The 15,072-nt window shown below is 41.3% G+C and overlaps 1 protein-coding gene across 1 annotated transcript; it reads right to left on the bottom strand.

The window, feature by feature from the left end:
* Positions 1–284: 284 nt before the first annotated feature.
* On the bottom strand, positions 285–14,139 carry LOC139562109 (multiple inositol polyphosphate phosphatase 1-like). The gene is made up of 5 exons (XM_071379458.1): positions 13,467–14,139; positions 11,314–11,508; positions 6,915–7,012; positions 4,387–4,517; positions 285–1,675 (listed from the first exon to the last, which is right to left on the bottom strand). The coding sequence occupies exons 1-5, from the start codon at positions 14,047–14,049 to the stop codon at positions 1,297–1,299; spliced, it is 1,386 nt and encodes a 461-aa protein (XP_071235559.1). The 5' UTR covers positions 14,050–14,139; the 3' UTR covers positions 285–1,296.
* Positions 14,140–15,072: the final 933 nt, after the last annotated feature.

Here is a 15,072-nt window from a genome sequence, read left to right as displayed (position 1 = left end):
GCTTCGGAACCGGTGAATTTACATAGGGTTAAATTGCAAGTAGAAGTCAACCAGACTATTCTTATGTAGTGTTTTTATAAAGATTGAGGGCAAACCAACTAAAGAACAATGTCACAACGGTAAAACTTTGCCCTGATGTCTGACTGAAAATGAAATACATTTTAATAAATTGAAATGTAAAGAATTTGGCATTTATTTTTCTACATTGCAAAGAAAAGGACAACCATTCACAATTCACCGTTCACACTTCCAATTCAAAAGTTTAAACAAAATAAACTAGCCAGTGTAGTTCAAATTATACTTTAATAATAATCAAGTTATACAGTATTAGAACAATTAGTAGGCCTAACTTCTGTAATATCTAGCAGCAGGACATTATATAAGCTACATAGTCCTTGTCCAGAAAACACAATTCTGGCCTATACCTCCACAATAGGTGTACGAAATATGGTAGAATCTCCACTTCATAAAAATAAAAAAAATAATTCATAATGACTACACCTATGCGTTCTTCTCAGGTCTACACAAGTACATGGAGGATAGGTGTTGTTTCTGGAGAGGGGCAGTGTATCACCTACTATGTACAGTAACTGTCATTTTTGGTCATAAGCTATATCCCGTTTGATTTGACGGATTCTAGTAATACTTCTGTATTGGTAGCAGTGGCAAGCTTACATTAAAGTCACAGCACTTTTGGTGGATTGATCTCAACACAGGAGGTTGGTGGCACCTTCATTTTGGAGGACGGGCTCGTGGTAATGGCTGGAGTGGAATACTATCAAATACATCAAACAGATAGTTTCCATGTGTTTAATGCCATTCCATGCGCTCCATTCCAGCCATTATGAGCAGTCCTCCCCTTAGCAGCCTCCACTGGATCTCAATTGGTAAATTTGTTCCGATTAATCTGTTTTGTGTCTCTAATACTACCATACATTTGAATAAACGGATGTTGTGGCCTTGAACAGAGTGAATCATAATTCCATTCCAACATTGCGCATATACACAGAAATTTCACACTCAATCAAATTATCTAGCCATAGGAGTAAAGTGGCGCTCTACCACAGCAGCTCACCACATTGGTCTAACCATATCTATAATATCATAGCAACTATTGTTTTATTATTTGTGTATTTGAGGCATTCTACTGCACTGTTGGAGTGAGTAACATAAGCATTTCACTGCACCTGCTATAACACTTGCAAATCTGTGTATGCAACCAATAAACTTTGATTTGAATACACATCAGAGACACACTTTACTGATGAATGACACCTGTTGATAGTGTTGACTCCCTCATTTGGATGGGAACAGTTGGCACTCCTTCTCAAAGTCGCAGCCCTGGAGCAGTTCCCCGTAGTGGTCTCTGACATCCTGGTAGAGCGGGGCTTCCTCCGCTCCCTGGTTGGCAGCCAGGCCTGGGAAGGCCATGGGCCTCTCGTTGAGCAGTGCCTGCAGACGGAGGTTCCCACTGCAGTCATACAGCACAAGGACCAGGTTGGCAGCGTAGGGCATCATGCGGCTGGTGCGGAAGGCACGCTGGCCCTGGGTGACATAATTGTTGGAGGTCAGGGGCACGCTGTCCTTGAAGAAGCCCAGCAGGGTCAGCAGAGGCAGGAGAGTGTCAGCGTGACCCACTTGGATGGTCGCTGCTTCTGTGACATTACTGCCAGATCTGAGGGACAGAATGGGACATGTATACTTCAGGAGGGTAATTATTTATTTGCGTCAGAAGAATGTGGTATGTAAGTGAACAAGAACTTGCTTGACCAGAGGCAGTGAATTGCAAAACACTAGTTGTCATACACTAGTCTACATATACTCAAGGGGGTGTCAGTTTTGAACGATTTGTATTTATGTATGGAATGCAGGAATTGACCACATGGTTTTAGAAAACATGTTGACCCTGCATGTTGCCCTGTACTAAATGCAAGCTTTTCCCTTTGCCGATGTAGTCATCATTTCATGGAGTCTGAAGGAAGAAACCACATGGAAAAAGTGGTGAGCAAGTTAGGTCCAAAAAACTGATTTTCATTAAGTCAAATGAATTTATTAAACCTAACATGAAAGTGCATCCTTGTAGCTGTGTGGGCTAATATAGTCCAAATGTTTTCCTTGGAGTAAGTTGAGCCAATGTCTAGGGTAAGTTGAGCCAATGGCCACCATACCCTATTCAAATGATGATTGCATTCTCAGTTTTATGCATTCAAACATTAGTATGCATTAGTATTTTTACAATGTGTCATGCATATGAACAAAATCTGTATGGTTACAGAGCAGACATTGTGCCCCGTGTATACAAACGTAAAACAAGCAGGGGTCTAACGCCCCTTGAGGTTCTTGAGAGAGCAGCCAAGGAAGTGAGAAAAGGGAAGAAGTCCATTCGAGCAGCAGCAATGGATGATTTTTTTTATTTAGTGACACTGAAGAGTTAATAAAAAAAGAAACAAACAGACATGTACCTGTACGACAGGCTATGATAGATTAGCAGAGACACACAAGGTTTTATCTGATGATGGAGTCTAAACTTGCTAAAAATTTCAAGAATTTCACGGACCAGTTTCATGGGCTTAGTAACCTCAAATGCAGAGATCTTGCCTACGAATTGGCATATCGAAACAAAATCCCTGTCCCAGACAACTGGTATGGAAATGGAAGGGTAAGCGATATTGAACAGCGATCTACATCGAAATGTAGACATACATTTAAGATATACAATATACCACAGCCCCATTCTATGACCTACTAGCACCATCGCCCACTGTCACAGGACACAAGCACCCACTTACCCCAAGGCGGCTCAATCTACCCTGGCCTATGCTCAATGTACCCCATACCCGGGGTAAGTTGTTCCAAGAGAACACTTTTTTTTGGACAAACTATGTTTTACAAACTGTTATGTTTATATTCATTTTTTATTATTTTCAAGGATACCCAACATCCTGAAATATGTGTAGATATCGGTTAGAAAGAGTACTATATTTCCCTTCACATAGTAAGGCGGAATGTAAAAAAGGGCTCCATTTACCCCACTCTACCCTACAGTGTTCCACTGACTGACAAGAAACCTTGAGATTATGTGGCAGGTACATAAATTCACATTATTTGAAAAATCAAATCAAATCAATTCTCCTCTTACCTTTACAACAGAGGAGTACCACAACTCACAGATTCATATTCTTATGAGTTCTATGATCATATGTGCTGCTACATGCACTGCGCGTGCAACACAGCATGACAGACACATTCATTCTGTAACAGAAACATGTCACCACACCCACACGTGTGGGTGTGGTGCGTGAACCACAAAATACAATTTCGTCACAGTCCAGGGAAAAGGCACACACACACACCCACACAACAGGATCCTGACCAGACAAAAAGGTCTGCAAACTTCTATGATGAGCTGCTATGGATGGGTTTTTAACCCTATAATGAGTATTGAATAATGTGGGATGTGGATTGCCCATAATCCTACCCCCATATGTATGCGCTTTGGTTAAACTTCTCTCAGTATCATGTATACATCACTGACAGTTTGAGGACTTGGCTAAACTAGGATGTATAACACGACACAGGGTGCAAACGAGAAGGGTCATGTGTCATATTCTATTGACACGTTGACAGGTTATTTTCTAACAGTATTTCTAACAGTTGCAATAGATACTGTACCGGGCCATTGTTTGTATAATATTACAGTTTAGTCCTAATCGGTTTTGTAAGTATCCCTTAAAAAACGACAGTTCACTCCAAAATTAAAGTTTGTCAGATCTTTCAGACCTCAAGTACCATACCACTTGAATTTTTGGTCCATTGCGAAACATACATTTGTCTTTTCGCGGTCTTGTTTTTTCCCCAACAACCCAGACACAACCCAGACACTCACAAGAGGCTGGAAGCAGCACAGGGTCAGCCACAGAGCAGCATCCTTGAGCAGGTTAGGTGATAAGTGCTTTGATCAAGGGTACAACAACACAAAGGCAACCTCAAGGCTTCCGCAGCCCCAGGCAAAGTGGTCTTGCATTGAGATACGTCCACTTCCCAGACATCTGTTGAGTAGAATGGAATCAATGGAAACAATAAGCACTATAATTTCCAGATTTTATTCTGTCCTTATTTGTTTCCATTCATGTGGGATATAAAGACACAGACCAACACAACCAATGGCGTGGGACAACAATTCATGTTTACATTACACTACATTTCGGGTTTGTAAACGTCTGACAAACTTTGATTTTGGAGTGTCCTGTCCTTTTAAACACATATAGCCTAACATTATTTTTTAACGTTAGTTACATTTTTACCCAAAGGCCATCCACTTTTAATCCCTTTGCTATACTGGTGAATGACATGAAGCCTGACACGTGAGGCTAACCAGTCCCTCACCTGATCTCATTGGCCGCTCTATCCAGACGGCTGAATACATCATGAAAGAGGATGCAGCTCGACTTGCTGTTGATGTCATGACCATAACTCCTTTTCCAGAACTGCTTCAGGTCATTTGCATATTCCAAAACCTGTTTGTGAGGTAAATGCTGTGTAAGTATACCATGGGATTAGATGGTGTAGGCTTTGTGTGGATACCACGTTAGATAGTTTCCATATACATTAACCTGTTAGTGGGGTAATTGCTGTATAAGTACAGTGCATTCGGAAAGACCTGGACTTTTCCCACATTTTGTTACGTTACAGCCTTATTCTAAAATGGATTCAATAGTTTTTTTCATCAATCTAAACACAATACCCCATAATGACAAAACAAAAAAGGGTTTTTAGAAATGTTTGCAAATTTATTACAAAAAAGAAACTGAAATATCACATTTACAAAAGCATTCAGATCCTTTACTCAGTACTTTGTTGAAGCACCTTTGGCAGCGATTAAAGCCTGGAGTCTTCTTGGGTATGACACTACAAGCTTGGCAGACCTGTTTTTGGGGAGTTTCTCCCATTCTTCTCTGCAGATCCTCTCAAGCTCTGTCAGGTTGGATGGGGAGCATCGCTGCACAGCTATTTTTAGGTCTCTTTTTTATTGAACTAGGCAAGTCAGTTAAGAACAAATTCTTATTTACAATGACGACCTACCCCGGCCAAACCCTAACCCAGAGAACGCTGGGCCAATTGTGTGCCTCCCTATGCGACTCCCAATCACGTCCGGTTGTGATACAGCCTGGAATCGAACCAGGGTCTGTAGTGATGCCTCTAGCACTGAGATGCTGTGCCTTAGACCGCTGCGCCACTCGCAAGATGTTCGATAGGGTTCAAGCCCGGAATCTGGCTGGGCAACTCAAGGACATTCAGAGACTTGTCCCGAAGCAACTCCTGCGTTGTCTTGGCTGTGTCCTTAGGGTCGTTGTCCTGTTGGAAGGTGAATCTTCGCTCAGTCTGAGGTCCTGAGTGCTCAGCAGCAGGTTTTCATCAAGGATCTCTCTGTACTTTGCTCCGTTCATCTTTCCCTTGATCCAGACTAGTCTCCCAGTTCCTGCCGCTAAAAAACATCCCCACAGCATGGTGCTGCTACCGCCATGCTTCACCGTAGGGATGGTACCAGGTTTCCTCCAGATGTGACACTTGGCATTCAGGCCAAAGAGTTCATTCTTGGTTTCATCAGACCAGAGAATCTTGTTTCTCATGGTCTGAGAGTCTTTAGGTGCCTTTTGGAAAACTCCACACAGGCTGTCATGTGCCTTTTACTGAGGAGTGGCTTCTGTCTGGCCACTCTACTATAAAGGCCTGATTGGTGGAGTGCTGCAGAGATGGTTGTCCTTCTGGAAGGTTCTCCCATCTCCACAGAGGAACTCTGGAGCTCTGTCAGAGTGACCATCGGGTTCTTGGTGACCTCCCTGACCAAGGCGCATCTCCCCCGATTGCTCAGTTTGGCCGGGCGGCAAGCTCTAGGAAGAGTCTTGATGGTTTCAAACTTCTTCCATTTAAGAATGATGGAGGCCAAAGTGTTCTTGGGGACCTTCAATGCTGTAGAAATTTTTTGGTACCCTTCCCCAGATCTGTGCCACGACGCAATCCTGTCTCGGAGCTCTACGGACAATTCCTTTAACCTCATCGCTTTGACATGCACTGTCAATTGTGGGACCTTATATAGACAGGTGTGTGCCTTTCCAAATAATGTCCAATCAATTGAATTTACTACAGGTAAATCAAGTTGTAGAAACATCTCAAGGATGATAAATGGAAACAGGATGCACCTGAGCTCAATTTCGAGTCTCATAGCAAAGGGTCTGAATGCTAACGTAAATGTGATATTTCATAAAAAAATATATATATATATACATTTGCAAATGTCTGAAAAACCTTTTTTTGCTTTGTCATTATGGGGTATTGTGTTTTGATTGATGAGGGAAAAAAAACATATTTTAGAATAAGGCTGTAATGTAACAAAATGTGGAAAAAGTCAAGGGGTCTGAATACTTTCCGAATGCACTGTATACCATGGTATGTAGGGTAGGCTTTGTATGAATACTTCGGTGAGTGATGCCCTCAGATAGACAATCTCTCATTGTGTAGAGTCGTGGTAGGATTTCCCCTAGGCCACCTGAGAGCTGGGCCAACTTACCTTATAACACAGGACACACCCACATAGCCCAGCTTCTTATTGACTGAATGTAAGACATCTATTCATACTGTAGATTAGGTGAGGATATTGTAAATAATACATTCATCATGTTTTAGATTAATGTCCTATCAGCAAAAACACTTCACATAAAAAGGTCAATGAATTACTAGTTAGGCTAGATGCATCTAATTCATCTCTCCAATATTGATGAACTTAATGTTTTTGATCACTGCTTAAAAAAATTGAGTTCCCCATAAATAATAAATGGCTCCATTTTCACTTGAACTGGTCAATACTCTGCAATGACGTAAAATGATTACTACTGCAGGGAATACAGTTGACGTACCAGTGCATCTGCCTCATCAAAGAGTTGACACCAGGGGGAGTTGATGGTTTTGATGGCCAACTCGTAAGCACACAGGTAAAATGCAGCCTCAGCCATGTCTACAGGGGAAAAGTAATGGCAAAGTGATCACAGGAGCCATTACATTTTAGTCATTTAGCAGACACTTATCCAGATCGACTTATTGCACAATTAGGGTTAAAGGCCCAGTGCAGTCAAAAATGGGATTTTACTGTGTTATATATATACAAAAGTATGTGGACACCCCATTCAAATTAGTGGATTTGGCTATTTCAGCCACACCCGTTGGCCACACAAGCTCACAGAATGTGAATCGCCCAACATCAGTGACCGACCTCACTAATACTCATGGCTGAATGAAAGCAAGTCCCCATAGCAATGTTCCAACATTAGTGGAAAGCCTTCCCAGAAGAGTGGACGCTGTTATAGCAGCAAAGGGGGGACCAACTCCATATTAATGCCCATAATTATGGAATGAGATGTTCGACGAGCAGGTGTCCACATACTTTTGGTTAAGTAGTGTATTTTAGAGCTGGGACAATAAACAGAAAATGATTGACACCAACCATACCGATCACATATCGCAGGCATTTTGCTGATATTGTTCATAACGATAATGTGAAGTATGAAACAAAATAAGTTTGCTAATATGGGTGATTGTTAATGACACAAATGATGGCTACAACCATCAAACTAGTAGTAGTAGTTTAAAGGATTTTTTTTATTTTTAAACTGTGGTTCACATTAATGTTATAAACTTATCGTTCTATTTATCGTTATCGGATCAATTCAGGCAATTTATCGCAATGTGTATTTTTGTCCATATCGCCCAGCTCTAATATATTTCCACACCATGAGGTTGGAATAATAAATGTGAAAATTATGATAATGCCCTTTCAGTGTAAGAGCTGCTTGAAAAGACCGCCAGAAATTTCAGCCTGTGAGTTTTGACCTGCCTGGTGACATCACCTGGCAGTAAATTAGTTAACAGACCAATAAGAAAGAGAGATCCAAACATCTCTGGCAATAATAGCTAGTTTTCCCCTCCCCACTCAGACCACTCCCTGACAGTCCTAGCTAAATTCTTGCTTGAGAAATTGCTCTTTGCTAAGAAGCATTTTTTCCCCTTTTTGACTATTTTAACTGAAAACAATTAGAGCCCGACCGATATATAGGTTCACCGATATTATCGGATAATATTGGCCTTTAAACGCTACATCGGTATCGGCCAATAACTCCACCGATAACCGATATTCAATAAATAGGATGAAAAAAGGGAATCTCTTGCTTACAGCGCCTTCAGAAAGTATTTACACCCCTCGACTTTTTCCACATTGTTGTTACAACCTGAACTTAAAATTGATTAAATTGAGATTTTTATGTCACTGGCCTTCACACAATGTCAAAGTAGAATGATGATTTTATTTTATTCTTTTACAAATGAATAAACAATAAAAAGCTGAACTGTCTTGAGTCAATAAGTATTCAAATCATTTGTAATGGCAAGCCTAAATAAGTTCAGAAGTAAAAATGTACTTAACAAGTCACATAAGATGCATGGACTCACTGTGTGCAATAATAGTGTAGAACATGACTTTAGAATGACTACCTCATCTCAGTACCCCCACACATACAATTATCTGTAAGGTTCCTCACTTGAGCAGTGATTTTCAAACACAGATTCAACCACAAAGATCAGGGAGGTTTTCCAATGTTTTGCAAAGAAGGGCACCTATTGGTAGATGGGGGGGGGGAAAGCAGACATTGAATATCCCTTTGAGCATGGTGAAGTTATGAACTACACTTTGGATAGTGTATCAATACACCCAGTCACTACAAAGATAAAGGCGTTCTTCCTAACTCAGTTGCCGGAGAGGAAGGAAACCACTCAGGGATTTCACCATGAGGCCAATGGTAACTTTAAAACAGTTACAGAGTCTAATGGCTGTGATAGGAGAAAACTGAGGATGGATCTACAACATTGTAGTTACTCCACAATACCAACCTAATTGACAGAGTGAAAAGAAGGAACCCTGTATAGAATACAAATATTTCAAAACAAGTATCCTGTTTGCAACATGGCACTAAAGTAATACTGCTACAAATGTGGAAAAAAAACATTTCACTTTTTGTCCTGAGTACAATGTGTTATGTTTGGGGCAAATACAATAAAACACATTACGGAGTACCACTCTCTATATTTTCAAACATAGTGATGGCTGCATCATGTGTATGCTTGTAATCGTTAAGGACTGGGGAGTTCTGGATAAAAAAACAAAAAACAGAATGGAGCTATGCACAGGCAAAATCCTAGAGGAAATCCTGGTTCAGTCTGCTTTCCACAAGACACTGGGAGATGAATTCACCTTTCAGCAGGACAATAAGCTAAAACACAAGGACAAATCTACCCAGGAATTGCTTACCAAGAAGACAGTGAATGTTCCGGAGAGGCCGAGTTACAGTTTCGATTTAAATCTACGACAAGACCTGAAAATGGGTTTCTAACATTGATCAACAACCAATTTGACAGAGCTTGAAGAATTTAAAAAAGAATGTGCAAATATTGTACAATCCAGGTTTGCAAAACTCTTAAGACTTACCCAGAAAGACTGTAAGCTGTAATTGCTGCCAAAGGTGTGCCTACAAAGTATTGATTCAGGGGTGTGAATACTTATGTAAATTAGATATTTCTGTATTTCATTTTCAATAAATTAGCAAAAATGTCTAAAAACATGTTTTCGCTTTGTCATTGTGAAGTATAGTGTGTAGATAGGTGAGATTTTTTATTTTATTTAATCAATTTTGAATTCAGGCTGTAACACATCAAAATGTGGAATACGTCAAGGGGTATGAATACTTTCTGAGTGCACTAATCTGAAAACTTGCGGCCATTTTCATGATGTGCCATTATTGTCACAATGTATGGAATCAATATTTGAAGCAGTTATTGGACAATTGCTCTTTTGGATGGCAATGTATGTGAATTCAGTGTGGGAAAATGACACTAATTCCCCCACTGTAAAACAGTACATTGGCAGATATATCGGTATCGGTACGTTTCCCCCCCCAAAATACAGGAATCATATTGGACCCCAAAAAACATATAGCTCGGTCTCTAAAAACAATCACAGTAAGGTACTTAATTGTTACCCAGAAATGATTTGATATTGACATAAAAAACAGCTCCATTGGACCTTTAATTGCCTTGTCGACCTGGGGATTCGAACCAGCGACCTTTTGGTTACTTGTCTAACTTTCTTAACCGCTAGGCTACCTGCCGCCATTCCATGTAAAAATTTAAATAATTATTATAATTGATATAAAACAAAGTAAAAGTCCTGTATGGCTTAGCATTAACAACACATTTCCCACTTAGTTTTACTTTTCAAATAATAGAAACATACAGGTATTCTTATTTCAATGTCCTCACTTCTCAGATGCTCATTGATGACATTCTGACAAAACCATTCAGTTGAGGGAATTGTATATGGGAGTGCTTAACTGTTTTGTACTGTTAGTGAGAAAACAGCCCCATCTAGTGTCTAAATATCCTGTAAAATGTTTGCAATCAAGCAGATCTGAAGGAGATCCGTTCATTGTATAGAGAACATGAGCAACATCATGAGGATAGCCCTCTCAGTAATAATAGAATAGCTATAAAATATTTACTATCCACTGTAGAATAGACATTTTACGGCCTCCCGGGTGGCGCAGTGGTCTAGAGCACTGCATCGCAGTGCTATGCTGCGCCACCAGAGTCTGGGTTCGCGCCCAGGCTCTGTCGCAGCCGGCCGCGACCGGGAGGTCCGTGGGGCGACGCACAATTGGCTTAGCGTCGTCCGGGTTAGGGAGGGTTTGGCCGGTAGGGATATCCTTGTCTCATCGCGCTCCAGCGACTCCTGTGGCGGGCCGGGCGCAGTGCGCGCTAACCGAGGGGGGCGGGTGCACGGTGTTTCCTCCGACACATTGGTGCGGCTGGCTTCCGGGTTGGAGGCGCGCTGTGTTAAGAAGCAGTGCGGCTTGGTTGGGTTGTGCTTCGGAGGACGCATGACTTTCGACCTTCGTCTCTCCCGAGCCCGTACGGGAGTTGTAGCGATGAGACAAGATAGTAATTACTAGCGATTGGATACCACGAAAAATTGGGGAGAAAAGGGGATAAATTAAAAAAAAAAAAAAAAAAAGGATTAGACATTTTTGTTTCCCAACGTTCCTGTGACAACTCACACACAAATGTATACACAAATGTATACACACACACACACACACACACACACACACACACACACACACACACACACACACACACACACACACACACACACACACACACACACACACACACATAAATAGAGATAGAGACAGATAGGCTAGAGATGGAGACCTGATGTAATGTGGCTGTAGGGGACCAGGAGCCGGTCTGCTATCTTTTCCTGCACCCTCCTCATCTCTGCACTGGACGTGAACTTGTCCAGCTCAGCCATGGCTGACTGGTTCTTGTCGACAGTCTCCACAAACCTGGTGCAGCTGTCAAAGAACCTCATCAGTGCATCGTTCACCTCGTAGTCAATCTCTTCATCTTTGGAATCAAACATAGAAGGCACTGGTCATTCAAAGGGAGATCTTCAAAGTTTTGAAAATTATAATAATATTAAGGTCAATGAAAGTGAATGAAAAGCACAAATGAAAAGCTAGTGACAAGTTCAGAACATTTTTTACAGCGTTATCGATAGTGTTATAACCTGCATGTTATGATACAGTAAGACATGTTGAATTGCTTATAATTTCACTTCCAAAAGACTGCAGGCCAATGCAATATCATGAAAAATTTACACTTATGACACAATATCATATCGGTATTACATTTACCTAGCGTGGGTGTTGTTTCTGCTCTCCTGCCAACTCATGCCAAACAATTTGGGTAATTGGGCTTCCATGGAACATGTTGTCCGAGGACGCAACAGTAACCAATGGGGTCGGAGCTTAGCGAAGGGTCAATTGTTTAGCTTGTCAATGACAAATAGTGTAAGCAAACACACAAACAGATCTGGGACCAGCCTAGCTGAGGAACGCTAAACTCTGTTCACTTATTCTAAGCGGTTGAGTATTGATAACTGGTCGCGTGATTTATCAGTCTACACTTGTAAAAATGTCAATTCTGAAAATTGTATCTACATTTGTCCTGTACAACTGTGGTCCTTCTGTGGGGTGCTGAAATTCATACTTTTAATCAAAACTTTTATCGGATACAACCACTGATTTTCCCCCCTAATTTGTGTTGCTCAACTGCAGGTGTAGCGGCCTTGAGGTACTACATACACTGAGATTAGCAGTGTACATTTTTTCCCCACAGTGTGCCATCACAGCAGCATGATTTGTGACCTGTTGCCACAAGAAAAGGTCAACCAGTGAAGAACAAACATCATTGTAAATACAACCCATATTTATACTTATTTATTATCCCTTTGTATATCGTTACAACACTGTATATATACATAATATGACATTTGTAATGTCTTTATTCTTTTGGAACTTCTGTGAGTGTAATGTTTACTGTTCATTTTTATTGTTTATTTCACTTTTGTATATTATCTACTTCACTTGCTTTGGCAATGTTAACATATGTTTCCCATGCCAATAAAGCCCATTGAATTGAATTGAATTATTTAGCGTGGATGCCACGTTCAAGACAACTGGGAACTCTGAGAAAACGTTTTGAACAGTCATCCAACTCGGAATTCCAAGTCGGAAAAGGCGGCATCTTTCTTAAATTCGGAGACATTCCGACCCTAAAATCAACTGACGTCATGATTTGACCTCGTTTTTCCCCCGTGTTCCCACTTGTCTTGAAAGCACCATATGTATCGACTGCTGTTGTTGATAGCAAAGATTATGGATATACTGACAAGATACCTCTCTCTACCCTAACAATGGGAGCCACAAAGCAACTCGGCGGGTTCTCTAGCTCCCGCCTGTCCCTTCTTTGGATTGGTGGATACTTCGCATTATTGTAATATTTTAAAAATATTCGATGAGGGTTGATTTCATACCATTAATATGCATAGCAATCTCGAGACAACTCCGAAATAAATTGTATAAAGTTGCCGGGATGTCAAGTGTCCTTGTCAGTACACGCTTAACAACTTAAGCATTACGAAACTTTTATTCGATCATTCACGCAAATAACCCATTCGATTTTTTGTTGACCAAATTCGACACACTGACCTCCATACAAAAACTCGCTTGGTGGACGAAACGGAGAAAAAAAACGCCACCTGCTGGAGGGAAACAGATATCCCGCCGACTTGGGCCACTCTCTTCCTCTCTGTTACTAGCAAATTGATCAGTTATCGATCCTCAACCCCGCCTCGATATAAGAACGTAGTTGAGCTTTCCTCAAATACGACCAGGCTAACATTGACCTACTTAGTAGATATATGCCTTATGTCTTGCAAATAATAAATAAAGAGTTTTATGCAATATGCTTGCACTTTGACACGATGCTATCATACAGACATCGAGTAGGATTATATCTACCTTCAATGTCCCAGAGTTTTGCCAGTCCTCCCTGGAAAGAAAGGGTGCTGTTCACACACCTGTGCTTAGAACTGGTCATGAACTTGATGTGACCATCTTGTAGCTTCTCCTTAGATATCAATGATGGGAATAACTTGGACAACCTGACTGCCAAATGCCTGTGGTCGAGGACTCCCTTCTGAACGAGACGGCCATCCATCTCATCAGTGTACCACATCTTCCACTGCGTAATTTCACGCAACCAGCGCTCCTCTCCAGAGGCCTTCTGTACAACAAGATTGTGAAGTTCTCGCATCTTCTTGACGTTTTTCGTCGTCGGGTACCTTGAACCGTGCCGTATGATAGCGGTCAGATGAATTTCGCGACATTCTGCAGATGGAGGCTTTACAAGAGATTTGTTTACAGCGAGTATGTCATCAATGAGGTAAGGGTTCACTTCCTCATATCTTCCTTTTGTGGTGAAATATTTAGCAATCGCTGGAATATCTGGAGTGTTCAGGACATTTCCCCATAATGAAGAACACGAGATGTAACTAAAGAAGAAATGCGCACTAATAACTTTCAACGGAATGGTAAGCAGCATAGTTACTTTATTTCGTCAAAAACGTATCAGACAATTCCTGCCCTCAACTCCAGGCGTGCATTACCATTCCAGTTGTGTTAAATATTAATCAGCAGGCCTATTGGTATCTTTCCCGGAGTTTTCAGGTCCATGGCCTACTGTACAGAACACTTTAGGATTTCAGTCATTCAAACTATGGATGGATAATTTGGTTCTGATAAATTGAAATACTTGTATGTCCAACTGGATTGTCAGAGCTCTGTCATACCCCTGGAGCTAGACCTAGGGGCAATCTATTAAAACATGTAGTTAGCAATTAAAGACATACTCCTGTACTTTGGCGACTAAGAACGTATTTTTTAAACCCCACGCTTTGGGCTGGTTGTGTAAGTAAATGTGTAGTTCATACTCGCATAATCTATGAGCAGAATTACTGTTTTACCTCAATTAACCACGAAATCTCTAGTTTCAAGGTGACAGTTTTCTTGAAGCATTTACCCTACATTTAGCCCCACATGGGCCAGCTCCCTAGTAATTTGAGTTCTAGCCTATGAGCTTCAGCCCCTCGCATTTTAGTGACGGCTTGCAAGAGGCCAGTCCAGCGCTATCCAATGAGGTTGCAGGGCGGCCCCAAAGGCTCATTGGAGGGTACTATGGTGTTGAATGCTGAGCTGTAGTCAATGAACCACATTCTTACATGGGTATTCCTTTTGTCCAGATGGGATAGGGCAGTGTGATAGCGATTGCGTTGCCTGTGGAGCTGTTGGGGTGGTATGAAAACTGAAGTGGGTCTAGGTTGGCCGGTAAGGTGGAGGTGATATGATCCTTGACTAGTCTCTCAAAGCACTACATGATGACAGAAGTGAGTGCTACCAACCAATCATCTCACACAGCACCTTCCCGCTAACCATCCCCGTATGCACAAAACAAGCACAGAGCCACGCCTCATATGATTTGCAAAAATTAAATGATGACAAATACTTTACGCAATAGGTCACTGCCATAGAATTCTATGGTCACTACCACTAAGGCCAACTTTGAGTG

Source organism: Salvelinus alpinus, chromosome 32 (genome assembly GCF_045679555.1).
Source record: "Salvelinus alpinus chromosome 32, SLU_Salpinus.1, whole genome shotgun sequence".
Taxonomy (NCBI): Eukaryota; Metazoa; Chordata; class Actinopteri; order Salmoniformes; family Salmonidae; genus Salvelinus; species Salvelinus alpinus.
This window is presented reverse-complemented; position numbering and strand designations above follow the sequence as displayed.

Bases quoted from the DNA above. Each gene is read 5' to 3' on its own strand.
- LOC139562109 (XM_071379458.1), bottom strand. From the start codon at position 14,049: ATGCTGCTTACCATTCCGTTGAAAGTTATTAGTGCGCATTTCTTCTTT. The intron at 7,013-11,313 runs GTCTCCATCTCT...TTTCCCCTGTAG, and splicing joins CTACAGCCACATTACATCAG to ACATGGCTGAGGCTGCATTT. The intron at 4,518-6,914 runs GTACGTCAACTG...CCTCACAAACAG, and splicing joins TTGATGAGGCAGATGCACTG to GTTTTGGAATATGCAAATGA.